Source organism: Antechinus flavipes, chromosome 3, assembly GCF_016432865.1.
Source record: "Antechinus flavipes isolate AdamAnt ecotype Samford, QLD, Australia chromosome 3, AdamAnt_v2, whole genome shotgun sequence".
In the NCBI taxonomy this organism is placed as follows: Eukaryota; Metazoa; Chordata; class Mammalia; order Dasyuromorphia; family Dasyuridae; genus Antechinus; species Antechinus flavipes.
In genome coordinates, this window is record NC_067400.1 from 516,361,274 (window position 1) to 516,383,189 (window position 21,916).

At 35.5% G+C, this 21,916-nt stretch overlaps 1 protein-coding gene across 1 annotated transcript in view; it reads right to left on the reverse strand.

The window, feature by feature from the left end:
- CAPN5 (calpain 5) overlaps window positions 1–21,916 on the reverse strand; it is a 153,267-nt gene that overhangs the window by 92,693 nt on the left and 38,658 nt on the right. The window contains exon 2 of the mRNA XM_051987062.1: window positions 16,390–16,567. Coding sequence (XP_051843022.1) covers window positions 16,390–16,554 — 165 coding nt within the window. The 5' untranslated portion in view covers window positions 16,555–16,567. The remainder of the gene's footprint in view (window positions 1–16,389; window positions 16,568–21,916) is intronic.

The window sequence follows — 21,916 nt, forward strand, 5'->3', positions numbered from 1 at the left end:
CAAGAGGAACAAAGATTGAAATCTTTCAAACAGATCTAGCAAATGCATCAGACCAAATCCTGCTGAGAAAATCCAGGAAAAGTCACAGTGACTCCTTTATCCAGCCCAGCTCAGTAGAATGAGAAAAACAGAGATCTACAGACACTGGGGCCAGGTCAATGAGGCTATATGCAGCATTCCAATGCTGCACACTCAGCTAAGAGAAGGTTCTAATCCCATACCACAGCCCCACTAGACCCATATGAGGGCAATGCAATGAGGACAGGTGAGAACTGGCAGCTTTGCTACCCAAGCTCTGGGTCAGTGACCCAGAGAGGACTGAGAAGAGAACTAATACACAGAAGTAACATTCATAGATAGGGAGGCCCCAGGCCACATACCAAGAAAGAAAGAAAGAAGCAACAATTGTGTGGTTCAGATTTCCAGGAAAAGAGTAGATGGGATCTCAATTCTAGCTTCTGCCCCAAAGAGTGAAGGATTACCATAGTAGAAATCACAAACCCAAGGCAAGTCTACAATTCCATCACTCTGAAACAATAGAGCTTTGCAGATAGCTAACAGGAGAGGAATTTAGCAGCAGTCTTCTTGATCCAAACCCAAGTCAGGAAATAGCAGAATTCAGATAGTGGGTGGAGGTAAGTAATCAAGTGAGATCCTGGAATAATATAACACTCAATATTCCTAAGCAAGTAGAAACAGGGTCAGTCCAGTCCTCCCCTGTGGAAGTATAGCAGAGCTTAGACCTAACATCAAGTCCAAAGTCAAGAAGACGAAAGAATGTACAAAGAAAAAAGAATCCTCATATAAAGAACTATGGTGGCAAGGAAGTTCAAGACACAAATCCAAAAGAAAATAACACTAAAATATCTACAAGCAAAGTTTCAGAGAAAAACACAGCTTGGATACAAACTCAACAGAATTCCTGGAACAGATAAAGCAGAAGTTTAAAAAAAATGTTTATGAGTAGAATGAAAGCATTTGAAGAAAAGTGAAAAAGAAACGAGAAACTATGGAAGAAAGGATTAAAAACTGAATACACAGCACAGTGCCCAACAACAATTAGATTGAATTAAATAGAAATCCTTGAGGAAACAAGAAATAATATAACAAAATCAGATGGCTAGGGGAAAAAAAGAGATGTAAAGTATCTCATAGCAAAAACAATTGATCTGGAAAACAGAGCAAATAAAAATTAAGAATCTTTAAGACTATTTAAAGATCATGACCACTTCCTTATCCTCACTCCTATCCTTCCCTATTCCTTCAAAAAAAGAACCTAGTCATCTTCATTCAAGAAATCTTAAAAGAAAATTGCCAAGATCTCTTAGAAAAAGAAAGAGTCCATTGTTACATTCTAAAAGAAATACTAAATTGAAAATTCCCAGGAACCAAATCTAGCTTTTCCACATCAAAGAAAAAAAGACTACAAGGACCCAAAAAGAAAGAATTTCCAAGAAAGAATACTAAAGAGCAACAATCAGATCATACATGATTTAGTAGTTACCATTATAAAGAGGCAGAAAACTTGGAATACAATATTCTAGAAGATAAAAGACATGGGCTTAATTTTTGATTTTCTTCCCGAGTTATTTTTACCTTCTGAATCCAATTTTCCCTGTGCAAGAGGAGAACTGTTCGGTTCTGCAAATATGTATTGTATCTAGGATATACTGCAACATATTTAACATATATAGGACTGCTTGCCATCTTGGGGGGGGGGGGTGGAGGGAGGGAGGAGAAAAATCGAAACATAAGCGAGTGCAAGGGATAATGTTGTAAAAAATTACCCTGGCATGGATTCTGTCAATACAAAGTTATTATTAAATAAAATTAAATTAAAATTAAAAAAAAAAGACATGGGCTTACAATCAAGAATAACTTACCCAGCAAAACCAAGTAAAAAAAAAAAATTGATCTTTAATGAAACAGGATTTACAAGCATTCATGGGGAACAGCTAGCTGGTACAGTGGATAGAGCACCAGGCGCAGAGTCATGCTCTGAATTCAGATCCAACCTCAGACGCTTACCTAAACATGTAACTTACCCTTATTTACCTCAGTTTCTTCATGTATAAAATGAGCTGGAGAAAGAAATGGCAAACCACTTCAGCATCTTTGCTGAGAAAACCCCAAATGGGGTCACAAAGAGTTGGACACAACTGAAAAAGGACTGAACAAGAAGTATTCCTGATGAAACAACTAGCATTATGGTAAAACTTTGACGTTCAAACACAGAAGTGGAAGAAAAACATAAAAAGGGAAACACAAACAAACAACAATAAAGGACTAACCAAGGATACAGCACTTATATGCAAATATGGGAGCATGATCTCTATGTCCCCTTTGAGCCCTGTAATCACCAAGGGCCACAGAGAGCATCCAATTAGACAAGACCAGGGAGTAACTCTCTTACGTCTTGATGTTCATATGAAAAGACTGGAAAGATAGGGGAAGAGGATTATATGGAGAAATAAAAGGAAAAATATTTGGAAGATAATTTCACATAATCAGGTATGCTAGGACACAACAATACGAACAGGAGGAAGAAGTGAATGTTGCTGACACTTCAACCTTATTCTAATCTGAAATATCAAAAGAGTACACACACACAGAGCTGGGTATAGAAATACAATGTACTCAATGAGGAAATAGAAGAGAAAGATGACGAGGGAGGGGTAGAGAGGGGCAATTAGAAGGAGGGCAGATTAAGGGAGAGATTGATCCTCTGTAAAACAAACTCTAAGAATGTATAAATGGTTTTTGGCTCTTTTTGAAGTGGCAAAGAATGAGAATTCAGAAAGGTACCCACAAGTTATAGAACCAATGAACAAGTTATACTATATAAATGTGATGATGAACACTATTGCATTAAACTTTTATCAGCATAAACTTTAATCAGCACTAGTCCTGAAGAGTAATGATGGAACATAAGGGATTCAGAATACAGAATGAGAAAAAAAAATTTTTTTTGGACATGGCCAATGTGGAAATTTGTTTTGATTAGATATATATATTTGTGATGGGTTTTATTTCTATATTCCCAATTGTATGCATGGATGGAAGGATGGGGCAAGGTTGAAGAGAGAGGGTATAAAGGCAGATTTCAGCTGATTGAAATAAAATATTTTTTAAAAAAGAAAGAAAAAATAATAAGAGTCAGGATCAAGATGCCTGGCTTTTATTCCTGCCTTTGCCACTAGAACTTTGTGACCTCAGATAAATCATTTGCCCTCTAAGGGAAGTAAACTTTTCTATCTAGAAAAGATTTCTCAGGTCTAATATTTTGAGATTCCATGTGTTCTTCTTACTTCTCCCATAGTCAATGTCACAAAGGACCAAATTTCCAAGTGATTGTTGAAATGAATTACTAACAGGCTTTCAGACAAAAATACTGTAGAAGGTGAACTAAATTTAAAAATTAAAAAAAGAAGAAGCAGCAGCACTTGCAAGGAAGGGCAAGGGGAGGACTAGCAGTAGCTTGTCATAATGCAGAATTGATACAGTTCATTTCCTACTTATCCAGGGCATGACATCTGGTGGCAGAAGGGTGTAGAGGTCTAGAAGTAGGTAGCAGATAGAAGGCAGTCTACCTGTTCATGACCCCACGGAAGGGAGGACAGAGTACAGTCACCAGGTTATAGAAGTGGCCCAATTCTAGCAGTGTTACTACTAGGCTTATATCCCAAAGAGATACTAAAGAAAGGAAAGGGACCTGAATGTGCCAAAATGTTTGTGGCAGCCCTGTTTGTAGTAGCTAGAAACTAGAAATTGAATGGATGCCCATCAATTGGAGAATGGCTGGGTAAATTGTGGTATATGAATGTCATGGAATTATTGTTCTGTAAGAAATGACCAGCAGGATGAATACAGAGAGGCCTAGAGAGACTTACATGAACTGACGCTGAGTGAAATGAGCAGAACAGAGATTACTATACACTTCAACAACGATACTGTATGAGGATGTATTCTGATGGAAGCAAATTTCTTTGACAAAGAGACTTAACTCAGTTTCAATTGATAAATGATGGACAGAAGCAGCTATACCCAAAGAAAGAACACTGGGAAATGAATGTTTTATTTGCATTTTTGTTTTTTTTCCTGGGTTATTTTTACCTTCTGAATCCAATTCTCCCTGTGCAACAAGAGAACTATTCAGTTCTGCACACATATATTGTATCTAGGATATACTGCAACATATTTAACATATATAAGACTGCTTGCCATGTAGGAGAGGGAGTGGAGGGAGGGAGGGGAAAAATCGGAACAGAAATGAGTGCAAGAGATAATGTTGTAAAAAATTACCCTGGCATGGGTTCTGTCAATAAAAGGTTATTATAAAATAAAATTTTAAAAAAATTAATAATCATATTAACCTGAATAATGTGGTACTTGGTAAACATTTGCAGCTAGCTTTAAGTGTGATAGCTAAGTTAACAAATGTAGACTATAAGAGATGAAAAGAATAAGAAAAGTGTAGAATATTTAAGGGATAAAATGATCATAAATGGGAAATGATCATAACACATGTAACTAAGAGCTGGAGTAGAACATAGAATATTAGATTACTAGTCCTGGAAGTATTCCAGGGATCATTTCTTCTACTTTACAACTCTTCCATTCGTCATTATTGACTAGTGATTATTTCAGGATAACTCCTTGGGTCATATTGCATTACTTTTCTAGACCTACCCTTCATCCTCTTGGTTCTCTTGCATTGCTCAAAAATTAAAAATATTTCTCATATTGAAGGCTTATACTTGGTTCAAATTTCTCCATTTTATAGATGGGAAGACTGAGCTTTATATGATAAATTGCTTAATATCCTAAGATATAAAAGGAGATTTTAGGAGGCAGTATAATACATCATGATTCAAAAAGCTTGAGGATAGGAGACTACATTTTAGTTTGGTTTCTGCCCCCTATTATCCATGTGAATTTGGGTAGTCCCTTTCCTTCTCTGAACTTTGCTTTCTCCATCTATAAAATTATAAATTTGCTAGATCAAGGACATCTGAGATTTTTCAAGGATGGGTCCCCCAGAGAGGAAGAAGAAGACAATCAGATAGTATGCTCTATAGTTTCTCACATTCAAACACTATACTGAGCATTTTTGCTTCATCTTCTTTTCCTAGTTTCAAGGAACTGTTCATTTTGGAGGGCAGGTGAAGGGATCCTTTCTCTAGAAATGACCACAGTGATAAACAAAGACATCAATAAAAGGTTGTTGCTGATTTTTGGAGAGCAATCTGGCATTAGGATGGCTGTGGAAAAACCTGAGAAGACTCTATGAAGTGATTCAAAGTAAAGTGAGCAGAACCAGGAGAACATTGTATATTGTAATAGCAATATCATAACAATGGTTCACTTTGAAAGACATAGCTACTTTGACAATACAATTATAAAAGACAATTACAAAGAACTTAAAATGAAAAATTCTACTCTGCCTACAGAAAGAAAACTGATGGACTCTGATTGAAGATTAAAGCTTTTTTTTTTTTTAACTTTCTTTTTCTTTTTATTCCAACACAACTAATACAGAAATACGTTTTGGAAGGCTTTCTATGTGTAATTGATAATATGTTGTTTGCCTTCTCGATGAGGGGGAAGAAGGGGACATAAGCAAGTGAGAGAACTTCCAGATTTATTCTTTTTTAATTTTTTTGATTATACAAGCAAATTCATTTTTTAAAAACATATTTCCTTATTAATGACATTGGAAGAGAAAAACAAGAACAAAAGAGAAAAATAAAACAGAAGAAAAAAAAAGTGAACATTGCATGTGTTGATTTACATTCAATCTCCATAGTTCTCCCTCTGGATGCAGATAGAATTGCTTTGGATTACTGAACTGCTAAGAATAATCAAGTCTTTCACAGTTGATCCACAATTTTGCTGTTATTGTGTATCATGTATTCCTGGTTCTGCTTGTTTTGCTCATAATCAGTTCATGTAAATCTTTCCAGGACTTTCTAAAATCTGCTTGTTTATCATTTTTTATAAAACAACAATATTCTATTATTTTCTTATACCATAATTTATTCAGCCTTTCCTCAATGGATGGGCATCTTACTCATTCTCCAATTCTTTGCCACAACAAGAAGAGCTGCAACAAACATTTTTGCATATGTGGGTCCTTTTCCCTTCTTTGTGATTTTTTGGGCATTACAGACCCAGTCATAGCACTGCTGGTTCAAAGGGTATATACACAATTTTGTAGCCCCTATAGCCTATAGTTTCAAATTGCTCTTCAGAATGGTTGGATCATTTCACAATTTTACCAACAATGTATTAATGTCCCAGTTTTCCCACATCCTCTCCAACATTTATCATTACCTGTTCCTGTCTTCTTAGCCAATCTGAGATGTGTGAAGTGGTACCTCAGAGTTGTTTTAATTTGCATTTCTCTAATCAATTGTGATTTAGAGCATTTTTTTCACATGACTATTAGAAGGCTTTAATATTCTCATCTGACTTGTGACTTATACTCATAAATTTGACATAGTTCTTTATATATTTTAGAAATTTTATATTTATATATAATATATACATTTGTATTTTATATATAACATTACACACACACACACACAAACACACACACACACACACATATATATATATATTAGAAATGAGACCTTTATCAGAAATACTGGCTGTAAAAATCTTTTCCCAGCTTTGTGCTTCCCTTCTAATCTTGGCTGTGTTGGTTCTATTTGTGCAAAAAAATTTTTAATTTAATGGAATCAAAGCTGTCCATTTTGCATTTCATAATGTTTTCTAGTTCTTCTTTGGCCACAAATTCTTCTCTTTTTGAAAGATCTGACAGATAAATTATCCTTTGCTGTCCTAATGAGAATTTAGAAATTTAAAAAAAAATTAATGAGTGTTAAAAATAAAGAACAGAAAAAAAAAGAAAAGTACCAAACCTGCTAATAAGAAAGTTGGCAGTAGTTAAATGCTAGTAATTAGCATTTCTGGTTAGGTGGTTAGGGTCTACTTGCTTAAAGTATGATAATTAAAGGTTCAAATTCTTATTAACTTCAAGTCTAAAAAGCACTTTTCTCACAATGCCCCTCTCCATGAAGCAGTCTAGTTAATTGTTATTCCTCCTCATACCAGGGGAAACAGGCTCAGGGAGACAAGGAACTCATCCAAGATCACATAACTAATAAGTACTGGAACTGGGATTTGAAGCCAGATCTTATGACTCGAAATCCAACATTTTTCCAAATAAAATGTGCTCTTTTTTCTTAAAAAAAAATTTTTTTTTTTACTAAAAATATCAAGTAGTTCCCATCTCATGGTCAGACCCACTATATTCAGCCTAAAGGCTTTCTAATGCAAGTTTGTGTTATAAAATCCCTTTCAATTCTAATTATCTATAAATTTCTCTAAATCATTCTTATCTACTTCCTTATAGACCTATTGTGAGTATATTGATGAGAGATTGAATGTAAAGGGTTTTTGAAAATTTAAATAATTTAACAAAGCAAGAGAATGTAAGGAGTTAAAAACTGATTTAACACCAAAGTTGAGGAGGGAGACATGAGTTAAATGGACATGTGTGCTAAAGGTAAATAGCTGAACTAGATGAGCACACAGTGTCTCCTCTAATTTAGAACCAAGTGAAAAGCTAATGGCAGGGTGTGGTTCAGTGAGAGTCAGGTGATCTCTTAGATTCTAGTCTTGTTCCTGACTGAGTCTCAGTTTACTCTCATGTAAAATGAAAGGGTTGGACTAAATTATTTTTTAAATCCTTTCTAATTTTTCTACCTCTTAGCATTTTAAGATATGCAATTTTAAGATTATATCTAATTCTGATTTTGTATGTTCTGAGAATCCCCCCAATTCTGTCATTCTATTTCTATGTTCTAAGTTCTCATTTACTCTAATGTTCAGTGTTCTGTGTTCTAGTATTCCATTCTTAGGGTTCTTTCCAGATCTCATATCCTATGATTCTAGGGGTTCTAAAATGTCAACTAGCTTTGAGGCCAAAAACAAGAAAGGGTCATTGTACAGAGACAATAAAGGAAACTCTATCATCCCAAGAAGACAGATCTTCATCATGGAAATGGGTCATCTAGTCCTCCCCCATAATTCTTCTCTCAGAACAGAAAGAAGGTTTGTGTCCTAAGCAGCCCTCCTCCTAGCATCTGCTCTCACAAAGCCCCCTTTTACATCAGCGCTTCTACTCACTTGAGAGAACACAGGGAGCAGCCTATGGTGCTGAGGAAAGTTGTGGCCCAGGATCATGTGGCATAAAGTCAGAGATTTGGACAAAGAGCTACTGCTGCCAAAATTTTTCAGACGACAGATGCTTATAGAAACTATTACCAATAAAAAATAGGGAGAATAGTCAATACAATGTTTGATTTGGAGTCAAGAAAACCTAAGTTCTAATAGTGTTCCAATACTTAATTATGATAAGTGATATGGGTTAAGAATAATCCATATTAAGTCACTGAACCCATTTGAGTCTCAAGCAATAAAAGCCATTGATAACTATGTTTGTGTAATATGGAAATATGTTTAACATGATTGTACATATATATATATGTATATATATATATATATATATATATATATATATATATATATATATATATATATATAGTCTGTATCAGATTGTCTTGGGGAGGAGAAGGAAAGGAAGAAAGGGAGAAAAATTTGGAGTTCAAAATCTTACAAAGATGAATGTTTTTTTTTTTTTTAAATAACTTTTTATTGATAGAACGCATGCCAGGGTAACTTTTTACAGCATTATCCCTTGCATTCACTTCTGTTCCGATTTTTCCCCTCCCTCCCTCCACCCCTTCCCCCAGATGGCAAGCAGTCCTTTACATGTTGAATGGGTTGCAGTATACATATGTGTGCAGAACCAAACAGTTTTCTTATTGCACAGGGAGAATTGAATTCAGAAGGTATAAATAACCCGGGAAGAAAAACAAAAATGCAAGCAGTTTATATTCATTTCCCAGTGTTCTTTCTCTGGGTGTAGCTGCTTCTGTCCATCTTACAAAGATGAATGTTAAAAAAAAAAAACTATCTTTACATATAAATCAAGATCACAGTTTCTGGATATATTGACACCATTAGTCAACAGAAGTTAAGATGTTTGATTTAAGTATGGTAAAGAAATGAAGTATTATATTACAAAGTTAAATTTTTTTAAATCAAATAAGTATCAGGAAGATAAAATGGATTATAATGGTGACTCATTCTTACTAGTCTCTTAAACACATGTCTAGATGTGAGAGAGGGCAACGAGAGACAGAGAAATAATAATGGTGGACATTCTGTAGAATCTCAGTTAGAAGAGATTTCAAAAAACCAATCGAGTCCAACCTGAACCTAAAGAAGGAATCTCTCCACCATATTTCCAACAAATGGTCAATTAGCCTTTCGCTTAAAAGACTTCAATGATGGAGATCTCACCACTTACTTGGAGATGGCATATTCCTTTCCTAGACAGCTCTAATTCTTAGATATTTATTTCTTCTGTACATCGATATGAAAGTGACCTCCTTATGGCTTCCACTCACCAAAAAAAAAAAAAAAAAACTTTCCTTCCAACACTAGTGGATGAATATTGTCCTTCATACACAAAGGGGAACAAAATGACATCATTATGTTGGGTCAAGGCAAAGTGTGTCCAACTGTGGATGATCAGACCAATACAAACTTAAAAGTCCATATGAAAATTTGGAGTGAAGACACTGGTAAACACAATTCTTGTGAAGTCTATAGCAAAGTATTATTTTACCTTTTACAGATGAAAAAAGTTGAGACCCAGAGAAAAAAATCTGCCCAAAGCATTCTTTGTCAGTAAGTGGCTCAGCCAGGACTTGAACTCAGGTTTACTAAATGATTTCAGATCTTTCCACTATACTACCATGCTGGGGCCAGACATGAGACCTGAAATACTTTAGAGGGAGGGAAAATGAGAATTTCTTTAATGGAATTTCAAATGCACATTCCATCTATATTCCTGCACTAACCGAAGGTGTAGAATTCAATTCTGGGAAAAACAACCCATTCCCTAATGAATTATACTAAGCTCCTTAAATCTGTCCCCCAAAAAGCAACTATCTCCTGATTATCATATTGGTCAAAATAAATACAGAATAGTTTCCTCAAAATTAGGTTCCATAAATCCCATGGGCTGTAATAAGAATAAGTTTTTACAGATGTAGTGTGATGACATGAAAAAAGCACTAGAATTGTAATTAGAAAACTTGGGTCCAAATGCCAATCCCTAAATTTCTCTGAGTATTAGTTTTCTACTGTGTAAAACTGAGGGAATTCTTGTTCTTTTAACCTCCCTAGTTGGGACAAGGACAGTGTTTTATAAATCTTAAAGTTGTATAGAATTATAAGTTGTTGTTGTTGTTGTTGCAGTTGTTGTATGGAAATATTTTCCTCCTCAAGAGATCATGTTGGGGGTGTTTTATTTGGGAATAATACAATAATAACTGGACAAATTTTTAGAGCCCCTTCTGATTTACAAAGCTCTGTCCTCACAACTCAGCACCCTATCCTGTTGATTTTAATGAAGGTGACTGAATTTTAAAAGACTATCCCATTGAAGCACATGTTGTGGATACTTCTATTTCCAAAAAAAAATTCAATTAGGGTCCCAGAAAAAGATTGTGCTTATTTTTCATGCCTTGTCAAGTCTAGGGAGACTGCTCACTAGTAGGTTATCCATCTAGTGATGAATTCTTTGACCCTGGAAGCCCATGAAACCAAGAAAATTGAAAAGTTCTCAGTCCTATGCAGTCAGGTCCCATTCTGCACTTGTAGTGGTAGTGCCAGTGGAAGTAGCAGAAAAGAGCCAGCAGGTGCTAAGAACCACTTGGCTTGTTAAACACAGTTAGTACCCTAAATAGGAGATCATTGATGACTAACATATTGCTAGATAAACTCAATCCTATCAGTCTTGATATTCTTGCTTTAATATAGAAGCAGCTGTAAAAATAAATGGCTCACAAATTCTCTTTGGAAAGGTGAAAAAAGAAATTGGTAGACAGTTTAGTCTTCTGTCCCAAGACTTCAAGAGACATCATATCATGGACCATCATCTAGTGTTACAGTACTTATGAAGCATCTATAAAAAGGACTGCCATAAAAATAACTGCAGCTTATGTACCACTATCTGTTATAGAAGAAGAGATAGAAAAATTCTACAAAACATGATAAAATCCTCAAATCAACATATTATTTAATACTCAATAACATCATGTAAAAGTAGTTGAGGATCATAAAAATTTTTTTTTGTTACTTAGAATGTCTTATTCCAAACAAAAACACTCTGACTACTTTTACGAATTGAAAAACACTGAATATAACAAACACATAATAACATTATAAAAAGAAAATTGTTTTTATTTCACCAAAAGTGACTCATTGTTAAGGTGAGAATTAGTCCTGAATCAGCTATTACAGTGATATTTCCATATTGTTAGAACAAAGATAAAAAATCAGTACACAGCCAAAAGAATAAAAAGGAGAAATTGAAATAATTGTAACTTTATCTGTTTAAATTAATTATTGATGCTGGAAAATGAAATATGAATAGGATATCAAGACCAATTTCAATCATTTCAAATACAATTTTAATCACCTGAAATCAAGTGTCATAGCAAGAATATCAAAGGAGCCTAAAAAATGCTTCAGTCAGTAAAAACTTTCTTTACTTGCCAGATGGAAAGTTAAAACAGACAAGGCCACCACAGGTTTGGAATACAATACTCATCTATTATATCCTAGAAAGAAGGAAGGTTGGAGATTATAAGCAGTATCATTTCACAAAACAGAGAGAAATAAGAGAGATTTTGCTTAAACCACTTTAAAGAAAGCTTGGCAAGAAACCCAAGTAAGCAGCTTTTATGAGGACACTAAAGAATGAACCTGAAAGAGGAATAGTGGTTGAAAGATAAAAAAGGTTCAAAAAGATTTTTAAACAAATGTTTTTTGCTTAAGAGGATATTAGAGGCTCCACACTTGAAATCTAACTTTAATGTAGAAGATTGTGCTTACAAAGGGAGTAGAAATGATACAGAAGGAAGAAAAATAGGGCAAAAATAGCAAGACTAGATCAACTATACAGAGAACAGAGTCAAGATGGCAGAGCTAAGCTTCCCTCCACAAAATTTCTCCAAACAAATCTAAATTCACAGAGACCAGATCCTGATGGTAAAATCCAGAAAAGGTTACTGTGAGTCACACTTTCATCTCAGTTCAGCAGAATATTGGGGTTAGGGTCAGACAGGAACACATTAAAGAACGCACTCCAAGACCCCAAGAAGTTCCAGACTCACACTAAAGCAATATCAGACCCCTACTAGGGCACTACAGCAGGAACAACAGTTTACTGACAGATTTGTTGCCCACTTCTCTAGAAGTGGGTCATAAATCCAGAGAAGACTGAGAAGAGGACCTATGCAGAAGAGTGACATTCACAGGTAAGAAGACTCTAGGCCATATACCAAGAAAGAAGGAAGTTCAGAAGAAAGCAGAAACATTAGTATGGCTCAGATCTCCCACACAGAGATTGGGGTCTCAGTTCTAACTTCTAGCCCAGATTTCATAGGAATAGCCAGGGCAAGAATCTTAAAACAAAGCAAAGTATATAATTGACATGCTGAACCAACTTAGTTTTCTAGCTGGTTAATGGTGAAGAGTCCAGTAGCAATTTATTCTTACATGGATCAAAATATGTCAGCAACTTGCAGAACTCAGACCATTGAAGCAAAAATCAGATTTTACCTGTATCAGACCACTTTGGGAGTAATAAAAGTTGTCAGAGTCCTAGTCTACCCCTGAGATCCTGAAATAACACAACACTCAGTACCACAAAAAAGATACAAAAAGACCAGTCCAATTCTTTCCTCCAGAACTGTAGCAATCTAACCCTAACCCAAATCAAGAAGTAGCCTGGAAAAATGAGAATACCAAAAAAGAATCCCACTAAAAAGTAGCACAGGAACAATCAATACACAAGAATGAAAAATTACTCCAAAACATCAACAAGCAAAGTTTCGAGAAAAATACAGCTTGGGCACAAACTCAACTAGAATTCCTAGAATATATGATGCAAGAGTTTTAAAAAATTGTAAATTAAATGAGAATGCTAGAAGAAAAAAAATCAGAAAAGAAATGAGATATAGAAGAATTAGAAATAAAATTAACAGACTGAGAAGAAGAAAATTAAGAATAACTAAACATTGGAATGCTATAACCCCCCCCCCAAAAAAAAAAAAGCTTGGAGATCCTCGTTCAAGAAATCTTAAAACTGTCAAGATTCCTATTACCTGTTACCTCCTAAAACAAACCCCAAAATGAAAACTCCTATGAAAAGCATAACCAAAATCCAGAGTTTCCAGATCAAAATTTAAAATATTGTAAGCAATCAAAAAGAAAGAAAGAATTCAAGTACCAAGGAACCATAGTCAGGATCACACATAATTTTGTACCCACAATGGTAAAGGAAAGAAGGGGTTGGAATGTAATATTTTTATGGCAAAATATGGGCTCATAGTTAAGAACAATTTATTAAGCCAAACTGAGTATAATGCTACAAGGGATAGGGATAAGGAATGAATATTAAAGGAAATAGAGGTCTTCCAAGTATTTCTAATCAAAAGACCAGAGTTGTAACAAAATTCTGAAATCCAAACACAGGAGTGAAGAAAATCATTAAAAAAATAAATATGAATAAACAACATTAACAGGACTAAACAAAGATAAAAGTAGTTAAAATCAAATATGAGGAGATGATACCTATATAGATTCCCTATGCACATTCAAAGGAAAGCCATTCATCTTTGCTTCTCAGTTGACTCACCCATAAACCAAAAAGAATTATACTTGCAAGACCTATCTTCTAAGGGTGTTGTGAAGACTCTCAAATATTCAAATGGAGTTATGATCTCAACAGTGTGGATATTTCCCACACAAATGATGCAGATCCTAATATACTTAAGCCCACTTATTATATCTTATTTTATATTCTGCCAAAAGTTCTGGTGTCCTTCCTTGCATTCTCCTAACATCATGATGATAAGCTATTCATTTATCTTTATTCTCTCTTGCCATATAACATTTTACTTCTGTACAATTCCTCATTTATGATGGATTTCAGCCCATTCATAGTCACCATGCCCTTCTTAATTGCAATATTTATTTTCATTTATTGTTTAACTAAGGGTGTTCTATGTTATGCAGTTATAAAACAGCACTAATATAATATCGATATAATGGACTTTAGTTTCAAGGAGAAGTCAGGATCCATTAAACAGGAGCATCTGGAAGAAATCATCAATTATAACCGAGATTCTTGATTTAGAATCCATGAACTTGATTGGTTTTAAATATATATATGTAATTAGTTTCCTTTGTAATCCTATATATTTCACTTCATGCATTTAAAAATATTCTTCTCAGAAGGGGTCCATGGGCTTTACAAGACTGCATGCCAAAGACAAGCATCCAGGATACAAAAAAGTCAGGAACCCTTGCTTCACATGAAATCTCTTTTCAACCTGGATTCTTCACTCTAGCTCCTTCATGTCCATGACCAGCAAGAATCTTCCTGTTTTATACTTGACTCAAGTTGAATTACTGAGCAGTTATCTTGCTTATTGCTTTCAAAGAATCCATTTTAATTTTTGGCATATGCATAGGAGACATCTTATTAGGGAAGAACCCTTGAGATGCAGTTTTGCTCTCTTGAAGCAAATTTTTTTAATAGTCACCTAAGGGTGTAGGGAATGAGAGAGAATCTTGTTTTCACCTTTCAATATTGGGATGTAAGCTTCTATGGAATATGTCTCATGAAGGAATTATAACAGCATCATCAAAGTTGATGTTGATGTGTGCAGAGTATTCTCATAAAAACTTTATGTAGATGGGAAGGGAATACATAAATCAATAGTTACTAGTAGTGTTCTTTTTGTTGTCTTATTAAAAAAAATATTTTCTCTCTTTCATACCTTTGGTATCTCTCCCTCTTTTTGATAATCTTTAGAATCTATCCTTATATACCTTTAACAATTCATCACCTGTAGCACTTACCTTTTCTATGTAAACTTTTTAAAAATTCATTTAATTACTTTTGGTTTCTATAAACAAAAATCCACTTTTCTACCCTACAATCCAGTTCCCATCTCCAAATTAAGAACAACAACAAAATCCACCTCAAACATATATGATAAATCAAAACAAATGTCTACATTAGACATGAATAAAAACAATATGTCTCATTCTGCAATCTGAGTCCTTCATCTTTCAGTCTAGAGTGGTTGGAAAGTTTCATCATTAGCTTTCTGGAATCATGCCTGGTCATTATACTGAGAAGAGTTCTTAATTCATTCAAAGGCGTAACAATTTCCTGGTTCTGTTCACTTCATTCTGCTCAGTTCACAAAAATCTTCCTGGGTTTCACTTCTTACACTACATAGGATTCCATTACTTTTATATACAACAACTTGTTCATCAACTTCCCAATTTATGGGTATCCATTCAGAGCCTCAATTCTCTGTCCCCTCAATAAAGAGCTTATATGCTTAGAATCAGTCCCTTCCATAATCTACTTTTCTTTTTAATTCCCCTTCCTCTTTCCTTCTTATTTCCATGTTGAATAAAATATATTTCTGTACCTAAATCTCTGTGTGCATGTCTGTCTGCATGTATGTCTCTCTGCGTGTGTTATGTGTGTAAAGTATTCTTCCTCTCTTTGATAAATTCAGATGGTCTCTCTCTCCTCCTTGTTTGAACAGCTTCTACTCAAAGAGTGGCTAAGTGGTGAAACAGAGTTTTGGGTCTGAGTTTAAATCTGGTCTCAGACATTTACTACCTATATGAGTCTGGGCAAGTTACATAATCTTGTTTGCCTCAGTTTCCCCATCTATAAAATGAGTTGGAGAAGGAATGGCAAACCACTCCATTATCTTTGCCAAGAAAACTCCAAACTGAGTCATGAAAAGTTAGACATGACTGAAATGACTGAATAACACCTACTTACACATCCTAATTATATTAGATAATTTCCTCTAATCTTCCTTTCCCTTTCCCCCTAACCTATTCCTTTTTCCTTCTCTTTCCATTTTTTTCTTAAAGTCATTAGAATGACTCCTGGGCTTTATCTGTGAAATACAAGTATCTCATTTAAAATTATTAATTAGATTATTTAAATTATTAATTATTCATTTAATTACTAATTATTAATTAGATTAATTTAAGGTGTTTTTTTTAAAATCACAGAGAATAAACAAGCAGAATTCTGACCTCAACAAAGCACAGCAAGGATGGAGTTCAACAAGGGACACCATCCCTGTATTAGTTCGCCCATCACAGTTTCCCACTCCACCCTACTCTGGTTCTTCTACTAACCTTAGGCCGTCTCCACTGGACATCTTGCCGCTGGGTACCTGAGTAATACAGGGATTCATCATTGGCTGGGAATGTAGGGTCCTCAAAGAGCACCTTCCTCTTCAGACAATCCTTCTTCAGAGCCCAATATTTTTGGTTCTCATAGGGCTTCACAGAAGAAAACATCGTTTAGATCAGCCTTAGGGAAAGATAAGAAAGGGAAAAAAGACTTTGAGGTGAACCCAAAAGAAAAACAGGTGCATTTCTTAAAAGTACCATTAAAAAGGATCTCTCATAGTACCATCCTCCTACAACATTTCTTCTCTAGCCTAACACTAGTTCCCACTGTGTGGACTAGCCTCTACCTATGGGTTATTTCTGAAGCTAAGAATATGATTCTGGAACCTAGTTTTCAAATCATAATGGTACCGTGGTAGAGTAGACAGAGTCCAGGATCTAGAATCAAAAGATGTAATGTACGAGTATCATCTAGCATTTATTTGTGGGACCATGGGCAAGTTGTTTTGCTTCTCTGTTCCTCAACTTCCTTCTCTGTAAAATGACACAGTAGAACTATATAACTTCCAGGATGCCCTGAAACTCTAATATTCTGTGATTTAACCTCTCTTATCTTTTCTCCCATGACTCCCCAACACAGACTCCTCACCACTCCTATTAAGCCTGACTATTCCCTGGAACACTACACTGATGTACCCAGATCATTCCCACATCCAGTCTTGGCTCCCACCAGGATCTCTCTCCCTCCCATAGTATTGGCTATATTATACTGTTCATACAACATTTAAATTTATCTTTTCTTACACAGCTATTATTGTTGTGATTAAAAATGATAATAACACTAATACACGACTTAAAGAGTATAGATACTTCTAGTAATAGTGGTTCCAATACCTCCATCCCTTAGCAAACAAGATCATATAGCTTAGAGCTGGAAGAGACCTTAGAAGTCATGTATTCCAACTCCTTTCTTTTATAGATAGGAAAAGTTAAGAGGGATGAAAAGAGGCTAAATGGTCCAACTCCTTCCATTAGCAGGAAAAGCACAACAAGAGGTCTGCAGAGTAGGAACTCTGGCCTGAGGTTATCCCGAGTTCTAAGATCAGAGGCAGTCTTTGGCCCAAATCCAGAGCTCTTTGTCTTTCATCATGCTATTCACCATTATGCAGATGAGAAAACTAAGACTCATAAAGCTAAGGTCATTTGCCCATGATCATATAGATCATAATTAATAGAACTGGGACTGGAGCCCCAGTGATAGGATGATTAAACTACAGCTGGAAGGGATCTTAAATGTGCCTCACTTCTCAGATGTCCTGACAATATTGTGTCTGTTCTTTTCTTATTAAATCCTCTTAAGTATTCCAATTATTTATATAGACCTTACTTCTCCTTGCTGGACCTTGACTTCCCAAAATGCAAGAAATCTATCTTATTTATCCTTCTCCCTCTTCTCCCCTCCTCTGCACAGGAGGATACCTCTTCAGAACAGATACTCAGCATATGAATCACAGGACAGACTGTATTATATCATAAGCTCAGAGAAAGGTGAGATACCTTTGGATTCAAATGCATATGGAAAGATTTTATAGAGGAGGAAGACCTTGACCTGAGCCTGGAAGGTCAGACATGGTTTGGATAATTGATGAAGAGTGCATTCTAAATCAAGTGACATCACCAAAGCTTCTTCAATAAATGGAACCTGGTATCTAGATCGTGACAAAAACTTAGGAAGCATGGAATCTAACATCTTCATTTTTCAGATGAAGAAACTGAGATTTGAGGGACTTACCCTAAATCACACAGGTAATAACTGTTGGAGAGGGGATGTTGAGTCAGTTCAGATTATATTAGAGTCAATGATATTCTCTGCATTGTACGGCACTTCCTTCCTAAACAATCTAAGGCTAGAGACTTCTTATGAAATAAACACTACTATGGGAGACAGAAATGAACTGATATTTCCCACTGCCTTTTTTGGGGGGAGGGGATCTTTTAGTAATTAGTAATTAAATTTATAAAAATTTAATTTACTGTTAATTTATTAAATAAAACAAGCATTTCTATAATACAGTATATTTTTTTTAATTGCACAATGATCCTGCAAATCTATTATATACAACTTGCTATTCCTTTTAAATATAATAGTTAGCATGAAAATTTTTCTTTTGGAGGAGTTTTGGGCTCAACCAATTCTCATTTCAGAATTCATTAAGTCCAGGGTACAGTTAAGACCTAAGTCCTGTACTCAGGATTAAGTGAGAGACAGAAAACAATAATGCAAAAGGTTTCCTATCCTCAAGGAGGTCATAGTTTATAAAAAGATATAGAGTCCAAGGACACCTATAATATCTACTCATTATCATAAAGGAAGAAAAATCTTATGGGTAAAATATGGTGTTTCAAGTATAATGATTAAAAAGGTTCAAGAGACATAGTTTCTACATAATTTAATATTTTATTAATTAAACCAGAAGATTATTAATAAAAGAATGGTCATTTGACTGTCTCTCTTAGTCCAAAGACAATTATGGAGGTGGGCTCACAGTTTATATACTCTTCAAAACAATGAAGGAATGCTAGTGACATCATGTTACCCTTGAAGAAAAAAATTATCTCTACTCAGACCTATACTATGGGTGTGAACGAGATGAGGTGAGATCTTTCAAGACAGTTGTGAAAATGAGTAAGACTTCGTCTATTTCAAAGTCTGAGTAGGCCGGAAGGACTTTAAGCTTTAAGTCAAGTCCTCAGCCAATAAGGATGGGGGTCAGTGGTGGGAGGGGAATTTGTGTTAGGGATTAAAAGCGTTGACCCTGCCCCCTACAGTGCTTCCTCCCTTCCACTGTCTGCTCGATGGCTGGGATGCCCGATTCTCAGGAGAACATATAATAAACTTTGCTTTGCTTCTAGAAATCTCTCTAGTCTTTTTTTAGTAAATGGTTTCTGACCCACACAGGTGTCTCTACTCAGCACCTATAGCCTTAGACTATCTAGACCCCAGCTTTTTAAACTATGGGACATGACCTCATGTGGAGTTCTGTAAATGAATGTGGGGGTTGCAAAGTTAAAATTTATTATCAGTAAATATTTGATTTGTATACCTATTTTATATACATACATAGATATATATACACCATATATGTGTGTATGTGTGTGTGTGTGTGTGTGTGTGTGTGTGTGTGTGTGTGTGTATGTATACATGCACCTGGAATCAGGTAACTATTTCTGAATGAAAAGGGGTTGCAACTGGAAAAAGTTTAAGAATCCTCTTTAAAACAAAAGAATCTGTGTCCACCCAAACTTGGGTAGAACACAATGAGCTTAGATAAAGTTTGGGTGAGGTCAGACCAAAGTAAGGAGAGTTAATTCAATCTCATTATCAGTGAGTTCCTTCCAAAAAAAAAAAAAAACCCAAAAAATACATTTTTTTCTTTTTCCCTTTCTTTTTTTTTGACCAACGAATACATTTATAGAAATATCTCTCCAAGCCATGGGTTGTTAATAATCATTTCCTTCATAAGTGATCACTAAAATTATTCTCTCATTCTAACATTTTCTATCCTGAGAATATCAGTATTAAGAGGTACCTTATAACATAAATAGAAGAATAATTTCTTAGTGACAGTCAAGTCAATGAGTCTTTGTTAAACATAAGTCATATAGTGGTGAGGCTAATGATTCTGCACTCACTTAAATCCAATTCATTTGCAACTCAAAACATCATTTTCCTGATGTCATTGGTCCTGGAAGGAAGGACAAACAACAAAAATCACGTGCTGGGGAGCTAGCAAAGTGCTAGAAACATAGAAAACAATTCTTGACCCCGAGCAGCTCGCCATCTAAGAATATCAACTATGTCTTTCAAAGAGAGCAGACACAGGATAAATTGGAGCTCATCTCAGAATATTAATAGGTGGTTCTGGTATCTCTTCCAGGAATTTTTCAATTTGGATGATATCAAACTTGACTTCCCCATCATGCCGCTGAAAGGGTCAGGTGGGAGCCGGGCAAAGTCCTTCATCATATCCAAGGATCTCTTTCATGTCCATGGTGGTGAGAGAATGAGAGACACCTCTGAGTAGCAGCATCACGAGGAGGTGATGGCAGAAGAGACAGCTCCTCACCATCTTCACTAGTTTTGACACACAGTGAGTTTAGAATTCTCAATTATGGTGTCTGGCAGGATAGAAGAAGCACTTTGTGAAGGGGTGGGGTTACCATGATTTTGCCTCTTCTACATTCTAAACTCTGTAATAAATTTGCTATATGAGCTCCAGTAGGACAATGAGACTTCCTCAGATCTAGCTTCACAGTCACAGTCTCCCAATTTGGAAAGCATCTTTATCTCTCCCTCTTCCCATCTAACCTCTGCCCATCTCTACCTTGCCTATCCCCAAACCTTGACCTGATGTAAGACATCTCAGGTTGTTTGGACACTTTTAGATACAGTGTCCTATGTATCACATCTGGGATTCTTTCCCTTTGTTGTGTAGTCCCCTTACACAGTCTGGCAGGGCCTATGACCCCTTTTTCAAAATCATGTTTTTAAATGCCTCAAACAAAATACAGACAATCAAAGAAAATCAACTACTCTGAAATAATTATTAAAAAAAAAAAAAAAAAAAACAAGTTCCCAGATCCCAAGTTGAGAACCTTATACTACACCCTAGCAGTTACATAACTACCAAGTATCAAAATGGAGATTTGAACTCAGGTCTCCTGACATCTAAGCCAAAGCTTTTTTTAAATTATATATACATATAATATATCTATAACCAAAGTGGTTAATATTCCACTCCATTGTCTAATATATATATATATTGATCTTGAAAGGAAGATCTTGAGATCTTCCTCCAAAATGACATTCATCAACATTAATGGTATAATGATAATAATAATGATAGCATTTATATTGTGCTTTGCAAATATTACCTCCTTTGATTCTCACAAAAACCCAAGGAGGTAAGTGCTATTATTATCCCATTTTACAAGTGAGGAAACTGAGGCATACAGAAGTTAACTGACTTGCCCAGTGTCACACATGTAGTAAGTCTCTGAGGCTGAATTTGAACTCAGGTCTTCCTGACTCCTAGCCAAGCTCTCTATCCACTGCACCACCAACTGCCTCTCTATATGATTGATGTCTTTTGAAATTCTATGTAGTGACTGACAAAGGGGTCCAGAACACAGAAAATGATTGAGATCTTCTGATCCGATGGAACATATTTGAGGGTGATAGAGCCAGTCTCTGAAGTGAATTCAGGTCTTCCTGACTACAGGAATTTGGTTCTGGTGAGTAAGTCAGTTCCAAATCATCAAAATGATACTATTATCCAGCCTTTTTCTGGCTATATTATTTTGTTCACTCATATTCTGAGGAGTTTTCCACCAATGCCCCCACTTTAATCTCTACTTTCCAGAATCCATTTCCCCCAACAGCATCTTACAACCACAACATTTTCCTGCAGATCATCTAACCCAACTTCCTGCATCTATACATGACTCCTAGAGAAGGGAAGCAGCTTAG